The sequence below is a fragment of the Scyliorhinus torazame genome, chromosome 19 (genome assembly GCF_047496885.1).
Source record: "Scyliorhinus torazame isolate Kashiwa2021f chromosome 19, sScyTor2.1, whole genome shotgun sequence".
Classification (NCBI taxonomy): Eukaryota; Metazoa; Chordata; class Chondrichthyes; order Carcharhiniformes; family Scyliorhinidae; genus Scyliorhinus; species Scyliorhinus torazame.
Genome location: NC_092725.1, coordinates 4,457,727 through 4,478,993, shown reverse-complemented (window position 1 = coordinate 4,478,993; position 21,267 = coordinate 4,457,727). Strand labels below are relative to the sequence as shown.

At 52.7% G+C, this 21,267-nt stretch overlaps 1 protein-coding gene across 2 annotated transcripts in view; it reads left to right on the top strand.

Moving 5' to 3' along the window:
- The window catches only part of LOC140395990 (sulfotransferase 1 family member D1-like), a 135,204-nt gene extending 116,919 nt beyond the window's left edge, over positions 1–18,285 (top strand). For both annotated transcript variants that reach the window (XM_072484025.1, XM_072484026.1), the window contains exons 6-8: positions 929–1,023; positions 15,256–15,436; positions 18,122–18,285. In XM_072484025.1, the coding sequence (XP_072340126.1) occupies positions 929–1,023; positions 15,256–15,436; positions 18,122–18,234 (389 nt within the window). In that variant the 3' untranslated portion in view covers positions 18,235–18,285. The remainder of the gene's footprint in view (positions 1–928; positions 1,024–15,255; positions 15,437–18,121) is intronic.
- Positions 18,286–21,267: the final 2,982 nt, after the last annotated feature.

Here is a 21,267-nt window from a genome sequence, read left to right as displayed (position 1 = left end):
TAGATACAGAGTAAAGCTCCCTCTACACTGTCCCCATCAAACACTCCCAGGACAGGTACAGCACGGGGTTAGATACAGAGTAAAGCTCCCTCTACACTGTCCCCATCAAACACTCCCAGGACAGGTACAGCACGGGGTTAGATACAGAGTAAAGCTCCCTCTACACTGTCCCCATCAAACTCTCCCAGGACAGGTACAGCACGGAGTTAGATACAGAGTAAAGCTCCCTCTACACCGTTCCCATCAAACACTCCCAGGACAGGTACAGCACGGGGTTAGATACAGAGTAAAGCACCCTCTACAGTGTCCCCATCAAACACTCCCAGGACAGGTACAGCACGGGGTTACATACAGAGTAAATCTCCCTCTACACTGTCCCCATCAAACACTCCCAGGACAGGTACAGCACGGGGTTAGATACAGAGTAAAGCTCCCTCTACACTGTCCCCATCAAACACTCCCAGGACAGGTACAGCACAGGGTTAGATACAGAGTAAACTCCCTCTACCTGTCCCCATCAAACACTCCGAGGACAGGTACAGCACGGGGTTAGATACAGAGTAAAGCTCCCTCTACACTGTCCCCATCAAACACTCCCAGGACAGGTACAGCACGGGGTTAGACACAGAGTAATGCTCCCTCCACACTGTCCCCATCAAACATTCCCAGGACAGGTACAGAACGGGGTTAGATACAGAGTAAAGCTCCCACTGCACTGTCCACATCAAACACTCCCAGGACAGGTACAGCACGGGGTTAGATACAGAATAAAGCTCCCTCTACACTGTCCCCATCAAACACTCCCAGGACTGGTACAGCACGGGGTTAGATACAGAGTAAAGCTCCCACTGCACTGTCCCTGGTCTTAGCTTTGGGAAAAGGGTTAATCTCATGGGATCTTACTGTGCCTGTTCTTGCTCTGTTTCAGTGAGCTGGGGTTCCTGGTACGACCATGTGAAGGGATGGTGGGAAGCGAAGGACAAACATCGGATTCTCTTCCTCTTTTATGAGGATATGAAGGAGGTAAGGGCAGTGTGAGGGACCGAGTGTGGAGGAGGATGAGTGTCCGAGGGTGTGGGAGAGAGAAAGAAGTGAGGAAAGAGAGAGAGAGACAGTGAGAGAGGAGAGTGAGAGAGAGAGGAGAGAAAGAGAGAAAAAGAGGGAGACAGAGAGAGAAACAGGGTGAGAGAGTCACGCACAGAGAGGGAGAGAGTCACACACACAGGGAGAGAGTCACACACAGAGGGAGAGAGAGAGTCACACACAGAGGGAGAGAGAGAGTCACACACAGATGGAGAGAGTGATTCACACACAGAGGGAGAGAGAGATTCACACACAGAGGGAGAGAGGGAGATTCACACACAGAGGGAGAGACTGATTCACACAGAGAGGGAGAGAGAGAGTCACACACAGAGGGAGAGAGTCACACACAGAGTGAGAGAGTCACACACAGAGGGAGAGAGAGAGTCACACACAGAGGGAGAGAGAGAGTCACACAGAGGGAGAGAGAGAGTCACACAGAGGGAGAGAGAGAGCCACACACAGAGGGAGAGAGAGTCACACACAGAGGGGGAGAGAGAGTCACACACAGAGGGGGAGAGAGAGAGTCACACACAGAGGGGGAGAGAGAGAGTCACACACAGAGGGGGAGAGAGAGAGTCATACACAGAGGGAGAGAGAGGGTCACACACAGAGGGAGAGAGTCACACACAGAGTGAGAGAGTCACACACAGAGGGAGAGAGAGAGTCACACACAGAGGGAGAGAGAGAGTCACACACAGAGGGAGAGAGAGAGTCACACACAGAGGGGGAGAGAGAGAGTCACACACAGAGGGGGAGAGAGAGAGTCACACACAGAGGGAGAGAGAGGGTCACACACAGGGAGAAAGAGTGAGTCACACACAGAGGGAGAGAGAGTGTCACAGACAGAGGGAAAGAGAGAGTCACACACAGAGTGAGAGAGAGAGATTCACACACAGAGGGAGAGAGTGATTCACACACAGAGGGAGAGAGAGATTCACAGAGAGAGAGTGATTCACACACAGGGAGAGAGAGAGTCACACACAGAGGGAGAGAGTCACACACAGAGGGAGAGAGAGAGTCACACACACAGGGAGAGAGAGAGTCACACACAGAGGGAGAGAGAGTGTCACACACAGAGGGAGAGAGAGTCACACACAGAGGGAGAGAGAGTCACACACAGGGAGAGAGTCACACACAGGGAGAGAGAGAGTCACACACAGAGGGAGAGAGAGAGTCACACACAGGGAGAGAGAGAGTCACACACAGAGGGAGAGAGAGAGTCACACACAGAGGGGGAGAGAGAGAGTCACACACAGAGGGAGAGAGAGGGTCACACACAGGGAGAAAGAGTGAGTCACACACAGAGGGAGAGTGTCACACTCAGGGAGAGAGAGAGTCGCAGACAGAGGGAGAGAGAGAGTCACACACAAAGGGAGAGCGAGTGTCACACTCAGAGAGAGAGAGAGTCGCAGACAGAGGGAGAGAGAGAGTCACACACAGAGTGAGAGAGAGAGAGTCACACACAGAGGGAGGGAGAGAGTCACACACAGAGTGAGAGAGAGAGATTCACACACAGAGGGAGAGAGTGATTGACACACAGAGGGAGAGAGAGATTCACACACAGAGGGAGAGAGTCACAGAGAGAGAGAGAGTCACAGAGAGAGAGTCACACACAGGGAGAGCGAGGGAGTAACACATAGGGAGAGAGTCACACACAGGGAGGGAGAGAGAGAGTCACACACAGAGGGAGAGAGAGAGAGAGTCACACACAGAGGGAGAGAGAGAGAGTCTCACACAGAGGGAGAGAGAGAGAGAGTCACACACAGAGGGAGAGAGAGAGAGTCACACACAGAGTGAGAGAGAGAGATTCACACACAGAGTGAGAGAGAGAGAGTCACACACAGAGGGAGAGAGTGATTGACACACAGAGGGAGGGAGAGAGTCACACACAGAGTGAGAGAGAGAGAGATTCACACACAGAGGGAGAGAGTGATTCACAGACAGAGTGAGAGAGAGAATCACACACAGAGTGAGAGAGAGAGAGTCACACACAGAGGGAGGGAGAGAGTCACACACAGAGGGAGGGAGAGAGTAACACAGAGTGAGAGAGAGAGATTCACACACAGAGGGAGTGAGTGATTCACACACATAGGGAGAGAGAGATTCACAGAGAGAGAGAGAGAGAGAGAGTGATGCACACACATAGAAGGAGAGAGAGAAGCACAGACAGAGGGAGAGAGTCACACACAGAGTGAGAGAGTTGTGGTGTTGGGTGCTCTGAGGTACAGATGAACCAACACGGCTGCGATTGGCACAACGCAGTTTTATTCCAACATGTTATTTACAGATCTGACTTGGTACTCAGCACGTGGTGAGAGTGTGAGTGTCTTGTTAATCAGGTCCTGGCCTTGTCCTTGTCTCCAGATGGACTGTCCACCAGGTGTCGTGTTTCTTGTCTTATACTGTGTCTGCCGTTGTCTGTGATTGGCTGTCGTGTTATGTGTGCTAATTGGTCTGTTGGTTTGTCTATCATGTGTGTGTTTGGATATCATAGTACGAAGTCTTACAACACCAGATTAAAGTCCAACAGGTTTGTTTCGATGCCACTAGCTTTCAGAGCGCTGCTCCTTCCTCAGGTGAATGAAGAGGTATGTTCCAGAAACACATATATAGACAAATTCAAAGATGCCAAACAATGCTTGGAATGCGAGCATTAGCAGGTGATTAAATCTTTACAGATCCAGAGATGGGGTAACCCCAGGTTAAAGAGGTGTGAATTGTACCAAGCCAGGACAGTTGGTAGGATTTTGCAGGCCAGATGGTGGGGGATGAATGTAATGCGACATGAATCCCAGGTCCCGGTTGAGGCCGCACTCATGTGTGCGGAACTTGGCTATAAGTTTCTGCTCGGCGATTCTGCGTTGTCGCGCGTCCTGAAGGCCGCCTTGGAGAACGCTTACCCGGAGATCAGAGGCTGAATGCCCTTGACTGCTGAAGTGTTCCCCGACTGGAAGGGAACATTCCTGCCTGGTGATTGTTGCGCGATGTCCGTTCATTCGTTGTCGCAGCGTCTGCATGGTCTCGCCAATGTACCACGCTTCGGGACATCCTTTCCTGCAGCGTACGAGGTAGACAACGTTGGCCGAGTCGCACGAGTACGTACCGCGTACCTGGTGGGTGGTGTTCTCACGTGTAATGGTGGTATCCATGTCGATGATCTGGCACGTCTTGCAGAGATTGCCATGGCAGGGTTGTGTGGTGTCGTGGTCACTGTTCTGAAGACTGGGTAGTTTGCTGCAAACAATGGTTTGTTTGAGGTTGCGCGGTTGTTTGAAGGCAAGTAGTGGGGGTGTGGGGATGACCTTGGCAAGATGTTCATCGTCATCAATGACGTGTTGAAGGCTGTGAAGAAGATGACGTAGTTTCTCCGCTCCGGGGAAGTACTGGACGACGAAGGGTATTCTGTCGGTTGTGTCCCATGTTTGTCTTCTGAGGAGGTCGGTGCGGTTTTTCGCTGTGGCGCGTTGGAACTGTCGCTCGATGAGTCGAGTGCCATATCCCGTTCGTACGAGGGCATCTTTCAACGTCTGTAGATGTCTGTTACGCTCCCCCTCGTCTGAGCAGATCCTGTGTATACGGAGCGCTTGTCCATAGGGGATGGCTTCTTTAATGTGTTTAGGGTGGAAGCTGGAGAAGTGGAGCTTCGTGAGGTTATCCGTGGGTTTGCGGTAAAGCGAAGTGCTGAGGTGACCGTCCTTGATGGAGATGAGTGTGTCCAAGAATGCGACTGATTTTGGAGAGTAGTCCAAATACTCCAATACGCCAACATCTTCATGCACAAGTTTGAACAGGACCTACTCACCGCACAGGACCTTCAACCGACGTTATACACCAGATACATCGATGACATTTTTTTCCTTTGGACCCACGGCGAAGAATCACTGAAACGACTACACAATGACATTAATAAGTTCCATCCAACCATCAGACTCACCATGGACTACTCTCCAAAATCAGTTGCATTCTTGGACACACTCATCTCCATCAAGGACGGTCACCTCAGCACTTCGCTTTACCGCAAACCAACGGATAACCTCATGATGCTCCACTTCTCCAGCTTCCACCCTAAAACACATTAAAGAAGCCATCCCCTATGGACAAGCGCTCCGTATACACAGGATCTGCTCAGACGAGGGGGAGCGTAACAGACATCTACAGACGTTGAAAGATGCCCTCGTACGAACGGGATATGGCACTCGACTCATCGATCGACAGTTCCAACGCGCCACAGCGAAAAACCGGACCGACCTCCTCAGAAGACAAACATGGGACACAACCGACAGAATACCCTTCGTCGTCCAGTACTTCCCCGGAGCGGAGAAACTACGTCACCTTCTTCACAGCCTTCAACATGTCATTGATGACGATGAACATCTCGCCAAGGTCATCCCCACACCCCCACTACTTGCCTTCAAACAACCGCGCAACCTCAAACAAACCATTGTTTGCAGCAAACTACCCAGTCTTCAGAACAGTGACCACGACACCACACAACCCTGTCATGGCAATCTCTGCAAGACATGCCAGATCATCGACATGGATACCACCATTACACGTGAGAACACCACCCACCAGGTACGCGGTACGTACTCGTGCGACTCGGCCAACGTTGTCTACCTCATACGCTGCAGGAAAGGATGTCCCGAAGCGTGGTACATTGGCGAGACCATGCAGACGCTGCGACAACGAATGAACGGACATCGCGCAACAATCACCAGGCAGGAATGTTCCCTTCCAGTCGGGGAACACTTCAGCAGTCAAGGGCATTCAGCCTCTGATCTCCGGGTAAGCGTTCTCCAAGGCGGCCTTCAGGACGCGCGACAACGCAGAATCGCCGAGCAGAAACTTATAGCCAAGTTCCGCACACATGAGTGCGGCCTCAACCGGGACCTGGGATTCATGTCGCATTACATTCATCCCCCACCATCTGGCCTGCAAAATCCTACCAACTGTCCTGGCTTGAGACAATTCACACCTCTTTAACTTGGGGTTACCCCATCTCTGGATCTGTAAAGATTTAATCACCTGCTAATGGTCGCATTCCTAGCATTGTTTGGCATCTTTGAATTTGTCTGTATATGTGTTTCTGGAGCATACCTCTTCATTCACCTGAGGAAGGAGCAGCGCTCCGAAAGCTAGTGACATCGAAACAAACCTGTTGGACTCTAACCTGGTGTTGTAAGACTTCGTACTGTGCTCACCCCAGTCCAACGCCGGCATCTCCACATTTTGGATATCATGACAAGAGTCACACACATAGGGAGAGAGAGAGTCACACCGTGGGAGAGAGTCACAGACAGAGGGAGATAGTCACACACAGTGTGAGAGAGAGAGATTCACACACAGAGTGAGAGAGAGATTCACACACAGAGGGAGAGAGTCACAGAGAGAGAGAGAGAGAGTCACACACAGAGGGAGAGAATCACAGAGAGAGAGAGAGAGTCACACACAGAGGGAGAGAGTCACAGAGAGAGAGAGAGAGAGTCACACACAGAGGGAGAGAGTCACAGAGAGAGTGAGAGAGTCACACACAGAGGGAGAGAGAGATTCACACACAGAGGGAGAGAGAGATTCACACACAGAGGGAGAGAGTCACAGAGAGAGAGTCACACACAGAGGGAGAGAGAGATTCACACACAGAGGGAGAGAGAGATTCACACACAGAGGGAGAGAGAGATTCACACACAGAGGGAGAGAGTCACAGAGAGAGAGAGAGTCACACACAGAGGGAGAGAGAGATTCACACACAGAGGGAGAGAGAGAGTCACACACAGAGGGAGAGAGAGATTCACACACAGAGGGAGAGAGTGATTGACACACAGAGGGAGAGAGAGATTCACTCACAGAGGGAGAGTAACAGAGAGAGAGAGAGAGTCACAGAGAGAGAGAGTCACACACAGGGAGAGCGAGGGAGTAACACATAGGGAGAGAGTCACACACAGGGAGGGAGAGAGAGAGTCACACACAGAGGGAGAGAGAGAGAGTCACACACAGAGGGAGAGAGAGAGAGTCACACACAGAGGGAGAGAGAGAGTTACACACACAGGGAGAGAGTCACACACAGAGGGAGAGAGAGAGAGTCACACACAGAGGGTAAGAGAGAGAGTCACACACAGAGGGAGAGAGAGAGTCACAGGCAGAGGGAGAGAGAGAGAGTCACACAGAGGGAGAGAGAGAGAGTCACACACAGAGGGAGAGAGAGAGTCACACACACAGGGAGAGAGTCACACACAGAGGGAGAGAGAGAGACACACACACAGAGGGAGAGAGAGAGAGTCACACACAGAGGGAGAGAGAGAGTCACAGACAGAGGGAGAGTCACACAGAGGGAGAGAGAGAGAGTCAAACAGAGGGAGAGAGAGTCACACACAGAGGGAGAGAGAGAGTCACACACAGAGGGAGAGAGTCACACACAGAGGGAGAGAGAGAGAGTCACACACAGAGGGAGAGAGAGAGTCACAGACAGAGGGAGAGAGAGAGTCACACAGAGGGAGAGAGAGAGAGTCACACAGAAGGAGAGAGAGTCACACACAGAGGGAGAGAGAGAGTCACACACAGAGGGAGAGAGTCACACACTGAGGGAGAGAGAGAGAGTCACACACAGAGGGAGAGAGAGAGAGTCACAGAGAGAGAGAGAGAGAGAGAGAGTCACACACCGAGGGTGAGAGAGAGAGTCACACGCAGAGGGAGAGAGAGAGTCACACACAGAGGGAGAGAGAGAGTCATACTCAGAGGGAGAGAGAGAGTCACACACAGAGGGAGAGAGTGATTGATACAGAGAGGGAGAGAGAGAGAGTCACACACAGAGGGAGAGAGAGAGTCATACACAGAGTGAGAGAGAGAGTTTCACACACAGAGGGAGAGAGAGAAAGTCACACACATAGGGAGAGAGAGAGTCACACACAGAGGGAGAGAGAGAGTCACACACAGAGGGAGAGAGAGTCACACACAGAGGGAGAGAGAGTCACACAAAGAGGGAGAGAGAGAGTCACACACAGAGGGAGAGAGAGATCACACACAGAGGGAGAGAGAGAGAGTCACACACAGAGGGAGAGAGTGATTGACACACAGAGGGAGAGAGAGAGAGTCACACACAGAGGGAGAGAGAGAGTCACACACACAGGCAGAGAGAGAGTCACACACAGGGAGAGAGAGAGAGAGTCACACACAGAGGGAGAGAGAGAGTCACACACACAGGCAGAGACAGAGTCACACACAGGGAGAGAGAGAGTCACACACAGAGGGAGAGAGAGAGTCACACACAGAGGGAGAGAGAGAGTCACACACAGAGGGAGAGAGAGAGTCACACACAGAGGGAGAGAGAGTCACACACAGAGGGAGAGAGAGAGTCACACACAGAGGGCGAGAGAGAGAGAGTCACACACAGAGGGAGAGAGAGGCACACACAGAGGGAGAGAGTGTCACACACAGAGGGAGAGAGAGAGAGAGTCACACACAGAGGGAGAGAGAGAGTCACACACAGAGGGAGAGAGAGAGTCACACACAGAGGGAGAGAGAGAGAGAGTCACACAGAGGGGGAGAGAGAGTCACACACAGAGGGAGAGAGAGAGTCACACACAGAGGGAGAGAGAGATTCACACACAGGGAGAGAGAGAGAGTCACACACACAGGGAGAGAGAGAGAGTCACACACAGAGGGAGAGAGAGTCACACACAGAGGGAGAGAGAGAGTCACACACAGAGGGAGAGAGATAGTCACACACAGAGGGAGAGAGAGAGTCACACACAGAGGGAGAGAGAGAGTCACACACAGAGGGAGAGAGAGATTCACACACAGGGAGAGAGAGAGAGTCACACACACAGGGAGAGAGAGAGAGTCACACACACAGGGAGAGAGAGAGAGTCACACACAGAGGGAGAGAGTCACACACAGAGGGAGAGAGAGTGAGTCACACACAGAGGGAGAGAGAGAGTCACACACAGAGGGAGAGAGAGATCACACACAGAGGGAGAGAGAGAGAGTCACACACAGAGGGAAAGAGTGATTGACACACATAGGGAGAGAGAGAGTCACACACACAGGCAGAGAGAGAGCCACACACAGGGAGAGAGAGAGTCACACACACAGGGAGAGAGAGAGTCCCACACAGAGGGAGAGAGAGAGTCACACACAGAGGGAGAGAGAGAGTCACACACAGAGGGAGAGAGAGTCACACACAGAGGGAGAGAGAGAGTCACACACAGAGGGCGAGAGAGAGAGAGTCACACACAGAGGGAGAGAGAGTCACACACAGAGGGAGAGAGTGTCACACACAGAGGGAGAGAGAGAGAGAGTCACACACAGAGGGAGAGAGAGAGTCACACACAGAGGGAGAGAGAGAGTCACACACAGAGGGAGAGAGAGAGAGTCACACAGAGGGGGAGAGAGAGTCACACACAGAGGGAGAGAGAGAGTCACACACAGAGGGAGAGAGAGAGTCACACACAGAGGGAGAGAGAGATTCACACACAGGGAGAGAGAGAGAGTCACACACACAGGGAGAGAGAGAGAGTCACACACAGAGGGAGAGAGAGTCACACAAAGAGGGAGAGAGAGAGTTACACACACAGGGAGAGAGATAGTCACACACAGAGGGAGAGAGAGAGTCACACACAGAGGGAGAGAGAGAGTCACACACAGAGGGAGAGAGAGATTCACACACAGGGAGAGAGAGAGAGTCACACACACAGGGAGAGAGAGAGAGTCACACACACAGGGAGAGAGAGAGAGTCACACACAGAGGGAGAGAGTCACACACAGAGGGAGAGAGAGAAAGTCACACACATAGGGAGAGAGAGAGTCACACACACAGGGAGAGAGAGAGTCACACACAGAGTGAGAGAGAGTCACACACAGAGGGAGAGAGAGAAAGTCACACACATATGGAGAGAGAGAGTCACACACACAGGGAGAGAGAGAGTCACACAGACAGAGGGGGAGAGAGTCACACACAGAGGGAGAGAGAGTCACACACAGAGGGAGAGAGAGTCACACAAAGAGGGAGAGAGAGAGTCACACACAGAGGGAGAGAGAGAGTCACACACAGGGAGAGAGAGAGAGTCACACACAGAGGGAGAGAGAGAGTCACAAACAGAGGGAGAGAGAGAGTCACACACAGAGGGAGAGAGAGAGTCACACAGAGAGGGAGAGAGAGTGTCACACTCAGAGAGAGAGAGAGAGTCACACACAGAGGGAGAGAGAGAGTCACACACAGAGGGAGAGAGAGAGTCACACACAGAGGGAAAGAGAGAGTCACACACAGAGGGAGAGAGAGAGTCACACACAGAGGGAGAGAGAGAGTCACACACAGAGGGAGAGAATGTCACACGCAGAGGGAGAGAGTCACAAACAGAGGGAGAGAGAGTCACACAGAGAGAGAGAGAGAGAGAGTCACACACATAGGGAGAGAGAGAGTCACAAACAGAGGGAGAGAGAAAGTCACACACAGAGGGAGAGAGTGTCACACGCAGAGGGAGAGAGAGAGTCACACGCAGAGGGAGAGAGAGAGAGTCACACACAGAGGGAGAGAGAGAGTCACACACAGAGGGAGAGAGAGAGACACACACAGAGGGAGAGTGTGTCACACGCAGAGGGAGAGAGAGAGTCACACACAGAGGGAGAGTGACACAGAGAGAGAGAGAGCGAGAGTTACACACATCGGGAGAGCGAGAGTTACACACATAGGGAGAGAGAGAGTCACACACAGAGGGAGAGAGACAGTCACACACAGAGGGAGAGAGAGAGTCACACACAGAGGGAGAGAGAGATTCACACACAGGGAGAGAGAGAGAGTCACACACACAGGGAGAGAGAGAGAGTCACACACAGAGGGAGAGAGAGTCACACACAGAGTGAGAGAGAGAGTCACACACAGAGGGAGAGAGATAGTCACACACAGAGGGAGAGAGAGAGTCACACACAGAGGGAGAGAGAGATTCACACACAGGGAGAGAGAGAGAGTCACACACACAGGGAGAGAGAGAGTCACACACAGAGGGAGAGAGTCACACACAGAGGGAGAGAGAGAAAGTCACACACATAGGGAGAGAGAGAGTCACACACACAGGGAGAGAGAGAGTCACACACAGAGTGAGAGTCCCACACAGAGGGAGAGAGAGAGTCACACACAGAGGGAGAGAGAGAGTCACACACAGAGGGAGAGAGAGTCACACACAGAGGGAGAGAGAGAGTCACACACAGAGGGTGAGAGAGAGAGAGTCACACACAGAGGGAGAGAGAGTCACACACAGAGGGAGAGAGTGTCACACACAGAGGGAGAGAGAGAGAGAGTCACACACAGAGGGAGAGTGAGAGTCACACACAGAGGGAGAGAGAGAGTCACACACAGAGGGAGAGAGAGAGAGAGTCACACAGAGGGGGAGAGAGAGTCACACACAGAGGGAGAGAGAGAGTCACACACAGAGGGAGAGAGAGAGTCACACACAGAGGGAGAGAGAGATTCACACACAGGGAGAGAGAGAGAGTCACACACACAGGGAGAGAGAGAGAGTCACACACAGAGGGAGAGAGAGTCACACACAGAGGGAGAGAGAGAGTTACACACACAGGGAGAGAGATAGTCACACACAGAGGGAGAGAGAGAGTCACACACAGAGGGAGAGAGAGAGTCACACACAGAGGGAGAGAGAGATTCACACACAGGGAGAGAGAGAGAGTCACACACACAGGGAGAGAGAGAGAGTCACACACACAGGGAGAGAGAGAGAGTCACACACAGAGGGAGAGAGTCACACACAGAGGGAGAGAGAGAAAGTCACACACATAGGGAGAGAGAGAGTCACACACACAGGGAGAGAGAGAGTCACACACAGAGTGAGAGAGAGTCATACACAGAGGGAGAGAGAGAAAGTCACACACATATGGAGAGAGAGAGTCACACACACAGGGAGAGAGAGAGTCACACACACAGAGGGGGAGAGAGTCACACACAGAGGGAGAGAGAGTCACACACAGAGGGAGAGAGAGTCACACAAAGAGGGAGAGAGAGAGTCACACACAGAGGGAGAGAGAGAGTCACACACAGAGGGAGAGAGTGAGTCACACACAGGGAGAGAGAGAGAGTCACACACAGAGGGAGAGAGAGAGTCACAAACAGAGGGAGAGAGAGAGTCACACACAGAGGGAGAGAGAGAGTCACACACAGAGGGAGAGAGAGTGTCACACTCAGAGAGAGAGAGAGAGTCACACACAGAGGGAGAGAGAGAGTCACACACAGAGGGAGAGAGAGAGTCACACACAGAGGGAAAGAGAGAGTCACACACAGAGGGAGAGAGAGAGTCACACACAGAGGGAGAGAGAGAGTCACACACAGAGGGAGAGAATGTCACACGCAGAGGGAGAGAGAGAGTCACACACAGAGGGAGAGAGAGTCACACAGAGAGAGAGAGAGAGAGAGTCACACACATAGGGAGAGAGAGAGTCACAAACAGAGGGAGAGAGAAAGTCACACACAGAGGGAGAGAGTGTCACACGCAGAGGGAGAGAGAGAGTCACACGCAGAGGGAGAGAGAGAGAGTCACACACAGAGGGAGAGAGAGAGTCACACACAGAGGGAGAGAGAGAGACACACACAGAGGGAGAGTGTGTCACACGCAGAGGGAGAGAGAGAGTCACACACAGAGGGAGAGTGACACAGAGAGAGAGAGAGCGAGAGTTACACACATCGGGAGAGCGAGAGTTACACACATAGGGAGAGAGAGAGTCACACACAGAGGGAGAGAGACAGTCACACACAGAGGGAGAGAGAGAGTCACACACAGAGGGAGAGAGAGATTCACACACAGGGAGAGAGAGTCACACACACAGGGAGAGAGAGAGAGTCACACACAGAGGGAGAGAGAGTCACACACAGAGTGAGAGAGAGAGTCACACACAGAGGGAGAGAGATAGTCACACACAGAGGGAGAGAGAGAGTCACACACAGAGGGAGAGAGAGAGTCACACACAGAGGGAGAGAGAGATTCACACACAGGGAGAGAGAGAGAGTCACACACACAGGGAGAGAGAGAGTCACACACAGAGGGAGAGAGTCACACACAGAGGGAGAGAGAGAAAGTCACACACATAGGGAGGGAGAGAGTCACACACACAGGGAGAGAGAGAGTCACACACAGAGTGAGAGTCACACACAGAGGGAGAGAGAGAAAGTCACACACATATGGAGAGAGAGAGTCACACACACAGGGAGAGAGAGAGTCACACACACAGAGGGGGAGAGAGTCACACACAGAGGGAGAGAGAGTCACACACAGAGGGAGAGAGAGTCCCACAAAGAGGGAGAGAGAGAGTCACACACAGAGGGAGAGAGAGAGTCACACACAGAGGGAGAGAGAGAGTCACACACAGGGAGAGAGAGTCACACACAGAGGGAGAGAGAGAGTCACAAACAGAGGGAGAGAGAGAGTCACACACAGAGGGAGAGAGAGAGTCACACACAGAGGGAGAGAAAGTGTCACACTCAGAGAGATAGAGAGAGTCACACACAGAGGGAGAGAGAGAGTCACACACAGAGGGAGAGAGAGAGTCACACACAGAGGGAGAGAGAGAGTCACACACAGAGGGAAAGAGAGAGTCACACACAGAGGGAGAGAGAGAGTCACACACAGAGGGAGAGAGAGAGTCACACACAGAGGGAGAGAGTGTCACACGCAGAGGGAGAGAGAGAGTCACACACAGAGGGAGAGAGAGTCACACAGAGAGAGAGAGAGAGAGAGTCACACACATAGGGAGAGAGAGAGTCACAAACAGAGGGAGAGAGAAAGTCACACACAGAGGGAGAGAGTGTCACACGCAGAGGGAGAGAGAGAGTCACACGCAGAGGGAGAGAGAGAGAGTCACACACAGAGGGAGAGAGAGAGTCACACACAGAGGGAGAGAGAGAGTCACACACAGAGGGAGAGTGTGTCACACGCAGAGGGAGAGAGAGAGTCACACACAGAGGGAGAGAGTCACACAGAGAGAGAGAGAGCGAGAGTTACACACATAGGGAGAGAGAGAGTCACACACAGAGGGAGAGAGATAGTCACACACAGAGGGGGAGAGAGAGAGTCACACACAGACTTGATGTGCCGAATGGCCTCCTTCTGCACTGTAAATTCTATGATTCTCTTATCGGCAGCAGGGAAGGAATTAAAAGGAGAAAACAGGACTGACAAAACGAGTTTGCCAACAATATCTTAGCAAGAGACTCAGAAAGGGTGACATCGAGAGAGGGGGAGGGAGAGAGATGGCAGGAAAGAGAGAGAGAGAGAGAGAGGGAGGGAGACAGAGAGGGAGACTGTGAGCGAGAGACAGTGAGATCGTGAGAGGGGGTGAAAGAGAGTGAGAAATAAAATTGGTCAGGGTGAGACCTCTGATCCTCAGTCTGAATGGTCATTGCTCCTCTCTTTGACCCCTGACCCCAGGTCTGGTTTCTCGGTCCCACTGTCTCACTGACCCCTGACCCCGGTTCTGGTTTTTCGGTCCCCCTGTCCCACTGACCCCTGACCCCAGGTCTAGTTTCTCTGTCCCCCTGTCTCACTGACCCCTGACCCCGGTTCTGGTTGTTCGGTCCCCCTGTCCCACTGACCCCTGACCCCAGGTTTGGTTTCCCCGTCTCCCTGTCTCACTGACCCCTGACCCCCCACTTCTGGTTTCTCGGTCCCCCTGCCTCACTGACCCCTGACCCCGGTTCTGGTTATTCAGTCCCCCATGTCTCACTGACCCCTGAACCCCGGTTCTGGTTATTCAGCCCCCCATGTCTCACTGACCCCTGACCTCGGTTCTGGTTATTCAGTCCCCCATGTCTCACTGACCCCTGAACTCCGGTTCTGGTTATTCAGTCCCCCCTGTCTCACTGACCCCTGACCCCATGGTTCTGGTTTATCGGTCCCCCTGTCTCACTGACCCCTCACCCCGGTTCTGGTTTCTCGGTCCCCCTGTCTCACTGACCCCTGACCCCCGATCCTGGTTTCTCGGCCCCCCCGTCTCACTGACGCCTGACCCCCCGATTCTGGTTTCTCGGTCCCCCTGTCTCACTGACGCCTGACCCCCCGATCCTGGTTTCTCGGTCCCCCTGTCTCACTGACCCCTGACCCCCCGATTCTGGTTTCTCGGTCCCCCTGTCTCACTGACCCATGAGGTCTCTAACTCTGGCCCATTCCCATCCTATAGAATCCCAGACGGGAGATCCTGAAGGTGGCCAAGTTCATGGAGAAGGTTCTGGAAGAGGACGTCATTGAGAAGATTGTTCACCATTCCTCCTTCGAGGTCATGAGGGACAATCCGATGGCCAATTACACCACCTTCCCGATGGACGCCATGAATCACAACATCTCCAGGTTCATGCGCAAGGGTAGGTTCCAGGGGTCAAGGGTGAGAGTGGGGGGTGATCGGGATTGACCTTTCACCCTTTGGGCCCTGTGCCCTGACCTCCCCTGGGCCCAGCCTTTCCCGGTAGGCCGGATTAACATAGAACATAGACCATTACAGCGCAGTACAGGCCCTTCGGCCCTCGATGCACCGACCTGTGAAACCACTCTAAAGCCCATCTACACTATTCCCTTATCGTCCATATGTCTATCCAATGACCATTTAAATGCCCTTAGTGTTGGCGAGTCCACTACTGTTGCAGGCAGGGCATTCCACGCCCTTACTACTCTCTGAGTAAAGAACCTACCTCTGACATCTGTCCTATCTCTATCTCCCCTCAATTTAAAGCTATGTCCCCTCGTGCTAGACATCACCATCCGAGGAAAAAGGCTCTCACTGTCCACCCTATCCAATCCACTGATCATCTTGTAAGCCTCAAATAAGTCATTGGGCCCCCCCCTGAACCGACCCTGGAACTCCATTCTGGGCTGGGAGAGACGATCTAGCCATTGAAAAGGGTCAATGTAGAGCATGCGGGGCGGGGCGGCTCCCTGAGACACTGTCTCCCTCTCCTCACACACACACATACACACCAGGAAAGGCTCAAGCTATAAGTCCCGCCTTTGTACTAAATCATTTACCGGATGTGGGGCATCGCTGACTCGGCCCAATATTTATTCCCTATTCCTAATTGCCCCTTGAGGCACCATATTGAGCCGCTAGAGTCCTGTGTGGTGTAAGTACACCCACTGTGCTGTTAGGGAGGGAGTTCCAGGTTTCTGACCCGGCGACAGTGAAGAAACGGCCGATATATTTCCCAGTCAGGATGGTGTGTGTGTGTGGGGGGGGGGGGGGGGGGTGGGGGGGGGGGCGGGATTGGGATGTGTGGGGGGCTCCGAGGGGGGAGCTTGCAGGCGGTGGGTGTTCCCGGGCCTCTGCTGCCCCTTGTCCCTCTGGGTGGGAGAGGTGGCGGGTTTGGAAGGTGCTGTCGAAGGAGCCTCGGCGAGCGGCTGCCGTGCATCTTGTAGACGGTACACACGGCTGCCGCGGTGCGTCGGTGGGGGGGGGGGGGAGCAGGTGTGGAAGGTGGGGGTTACCGTGTCGATCGAGCGGGAGCTGCTTTGTCCTGGATAGTGTCGAGCTTCTCCAGTGTTGTTGGGAGCCGCACCCATCCAGGCAAGTGGAGAGGGTCCCATCGCACTCCTGACTTGTGTCCTTGTCGATGGTGGACAGGCTTTGGGGGGGGTGTCAGGAGGTGAGTTGCTCTCCGCAGGATTCCCAGCCTCTGACCTGCTCTGGGAGCCGCAGTGTTTATATGGCTGGGTCCAGTTTCTGGTGAATGGGAACCCCCAGGATGTTGATGGGGGAATTCTGCGATGGGAACGCCTTCAAATATCAAGGGTCGGTGATGAGTGTCCTCGGCCGCAACCACCTTCAGCTGCTTCATCAACGACCTTCCCTCCATCGTAAGGTCAGACATGGGGATGTTCGCTGATGACTGCACCATGTTCAGCACCATTCACATCTCCTCAGACACTGAATCCGTCCGTGACCAAATCCATCTCCCCTTGACATTCAATGACATCACCATCGCTGCATCCCCCACTGTCAACATCTTGGGGGGTTCCCATTGGCCAGAGACACTGCAGGAAGTCGCCAAGCCTCCGACAACAGAGGGCGAGGGGAATGGTGATCCCAGGGACGGAATGGATGGGAAGAGGGGATACAAGCACATCAGCTCGGGAATTTCACCCAAATATATTGAAACACTCTCTCCCTCTCTCTTTCCCACTCTCTCCATCCCTCACACTATCTCTATCTCTCTGTCCCGTCGCACAAACTGCTTTTCATTCTCGCTCTCTCACACACACACTCTCTCTCTCTGCCTCCCTCTCTCTCTCTCTGTCTCTCTCTTTCTCTGTCTCTCTCTCTGACCCTCTCTCTCTTCTCTCTCTCTCTCCCTGTCTATCTCACTGTCCATCTCTCTCTGTCTGTCCCTCTCTCTGTATCTCTCTCTCTGTCTCTATCTCTACGTCGCTCTCTCTGCCTTTATTTCTCCCTCTATATTCTCTCTCCGTCTCTCTCTCTTTCTCTCTCTCTGTCTCTACCTCTTTGACTCTCACTCTCCACCCCGCTCTCTGTCCCTGTCTCACTCTCTCTCTGTTACTCACTCTCCCTCTCTCTCACCGGCGCCCTCTCACTCTGTCTCTCTCACACTCTGCCTCTCACTTTTTCCCTCTCTCTCCCTCCGTCTCTCTCGCTGCCTCCGTCTCTCACTTTATCTGTGTCTCTTGCGCTCTCTGTCTCTCTCTCTCTGTCACATTCTGTCTCTTTCTCTCTCTCTCCCTCTGTCTCACCATCTCGCTCTGTCCCTCTGTCTGACCGTCTCCCCTGTCTCCCTCACTGTTTCCATCTGTCTCGATGTTTCTGTCTTGTGCTCTCTGTCTCTCTCTCTTTCTCTTTCCCTTTCTATCTCTCTCAATTTCCCTGACTCCCTGTCACACTCGCTCGCTCACTCTGACTCTCTGTCTCTGTCTCTTTCTCTCTCTCTGTCCCTCACGATCTCTCTCTCTCTCTCCCTCTCTCTCTCCCTCTCTCTTTCACTCTCACTCTCTTTGTCTCTTTATCCCTCTTTGTCTCTCTCTCCCCCTCTCTCCCTCTCTCACAGGTGAGGTTGGAGACTGGAAGAATCACTTCACAGTATCTCAGAATGAAGATTTTGATGAACACTATGAGAGACAGATGGTTCACAGCTCACTGAAGTTTCGCAACGTTCTGTAACCACTCTGAGCGATAAAGCAAATAAACTTCTCCAATCACCCAAAACACAAACTCCGATTATTTCACATCAACTCTGATCCATCATTGAACAGATTAAAGATATCGTCCTGAGAGACTGAGGGAACTGAGAGACATCAGTCAGTGTACAGATATCTCCCTGAGAGAGAGAGGGGACTGGGAGACACCAGTCAGTGTACAGATACCACCCTGAGAGAGAGAGGACTGAGAGACACCAGTCAGTGTACAGATATCTCCCTGAGAGAGAGAGAGGGGACTGAGAGACACCAGTCAGTGTACAGATATCTCCCTGAGAGAGAGAGAGGGGACTGAGAGACTCCAGTCAGTGTACAGATATCTCCCTGAGAGAGAGAGGACTGAGAGACACCAGTCAGAGTACAGATATCTCCCTGAGAGAGAGGGGACTGAGAGACACCAGTCAGAGTACAGATATCTCCCTGAGAGAAAGAGAGCGGACTGAGAGACGCCAGTCGGTGTACAGATATCTCCCTGAGAGAGAGAGGGGACTGAGAGACACCAGTCAGTCAACAGATATCTCCCTGAGAGAGAGAGAGGGGACTGAGAGACACCAGTCAGTGTACAGATATCTCCCTGAGAGAGAGAGGGGACTGAGAGACACCAGTCAGTGTACAGATATCTCCCTGAGAGAGAGAGGGGACTGAGGGACTCCAGTCAGTGTACAGATATCTCCCTGAGAGAGAGAGGACTGAGAGACACCAGTCAGTGTACAGATATCTCCCTGAGAGAGAGGGGACTGAGAGACACCAGTCAGTGTACAGATATCTCCCTGAGAGAGAGGGGACTGAGAGACACCAGTCAGTGTACAGATATCTCCCTGAGAGAGAGAGGACTGAGAGACACCGGTCAGTGTACAGATATCTCCCTGAGAGAGAGAGGACTGAGAGACACCAGTCAGTGTACAGATATCTCCCTGAGAGAGAGGACTGAGAGACACCAGTCAGTGTACAGATATCTCCCTGAGAGAGAGAGGACTGAGAGACACCGGTCAGTGTACAGATATCTCCCTGAGAGAGGACTGAGAGACACCAGTCAGTGTACAGATATCTCCCTGAGAGAGAGAGGGGACTGAGAGACACCAGTCAGTGTACAGATATCTCCCGGAGAGAGAGAGAGGACTGAGAGACACCAGTCAGTGTACAGATATCTCCCTGAAAGAGAGAGGGCAGCACGGTAGCACGGTGGTTAGCACAATTGCTTCACAGCTCCAGGGTCCCAGGTTCGATTCCGGCTTGGGTCACTGTCTGTGCGGAGTCTGCACGTCCTCCCCGTGTGTGCGTGGGTTTCCTCCGGGTGCTCCGGTTTCCTCCCACAGTCCAAAGATGTGCAGGTTAGGTGGATTGGCCATGCTAAATTGCCCCTAGTGTCCAAAATTGCCCTTAGTGTTGGGTAGGGCTGCTGGGTTATGGGGATAGGGTGGAGGTGTGGACCTGGTGTAGGTTGCTCTTTCCAAGGGCCGGTGCAGACTCGATGGGCCGAATGGCCTCCTTCTGCACTGTAAATTCTATGACATCTATGACATCTATGAGGACTCAGAGACACCAGTCAGTGTACAGATATCTCCCTGAGAGAGAGGGGACTGAGAGACACCAGTCAGTGTACAGATATCTCCCTGAGAGAGAGGGGACTGAGAGACACCAGTCAGTGTACAGATATCTCCCTGAGAGAGAGAGGGGACTGAGAGACACCAGTCAGTGTACAGATATCTCCCTGAGAGAGAGCGGGGACTGAGAGACACCAGTCAGTGTACAGATATCTCACTGAGAGAGAGAGGGATCTGAGAGACATCAGTCAGCGTACAGATATCCCCCTGAGAGAGAGAGGGGACTGAGAGACACCAGTCAGTGTACAGATATCTCCCTGAGAGAGGGGGGACTGAGATATATCAGTCAGTGTACAGATATCACTCTGAGAGAGAGAGGGGACTGAGAGACACCAGTCAGTGTACAGATATCTCCCTGAGAGAGAGAGGACTGAGATACACCAGTCAGTGTACAGATATCACTCTGAGAGAGACAGGGGACTGAGAGACACCAGTCAGTGTAGAGATATCTCCCAGAGAGAGAGGGGACTGAGAGACACCAGTCAGTGTACAGATGTCTCCCTGAGAGAAAGAGGGGACTGAGAGACACCAGTCACTGTACAGATATCCACCTGAGAGAGGGACTGAGAGACACCAGTGAGTGTACAGATGTCTCCCTGAGAGAGAGAGGGGACTAAGAGACACCAGTGAGTGTACAGATATATCCCTGAGAGAGGAGGCACTGAGAGATACCAGTCAGTGTACAGATATCGCCCTGAGAGGGAGGGGACTGAGAGACACCAGCCTGTGTACAGATATCTCCCTGAGAGAGGGGACTGAGAGACACCAGTCAGTGTACAGATATCTCCCTGAGAGAGAGGGGACTGAGAGACACCAGTCAGTGTACAGATATCTCCCTGATAGAGAGAGGGGCCTGAGAGACACCAGTCAGTGTAGAGATATCTCCCTGAGAGAGGGGGGACTGAGAGACACCAGTCCGTGTCCAGACACCTCCCTGAGAGAGAGAGTGGTCTGAGAGACACCAGTGACTGTACAGATATCGTCCTGAGAGATAGGGGGGACAGAGAGACAGTAGTCAGTGTACAGATATCTCCCTGAGAGAGAGAGGGGACTGAGAGACACCAGTCAGTGAACAGATATCGTCCTGAGAGAGAGGGGGGACTGAGAGACATTAGTGAGTGTACAGATATCTCCATGAGAGACAGGGGACTGAGAGACACCAGTCAGTGTACAGATATCTACCTTAGAGAGAGAGGACTGAGAGACACTAGTGAGTGTACAGATATCTCCCTGAGAGAGAGGGGACTGAGAGACACCAGTCAGTCAACAGATATCTCCCTGAGAGAGAGGAGACTGAGCGACACCAGTCAGTGTACAGTTATCTGCCTGAGGGAGAGAGGGGACTGAGAGACACCAGTCAGTGTACAGATATCTCCCTGAGAGAGAGAGGGGGG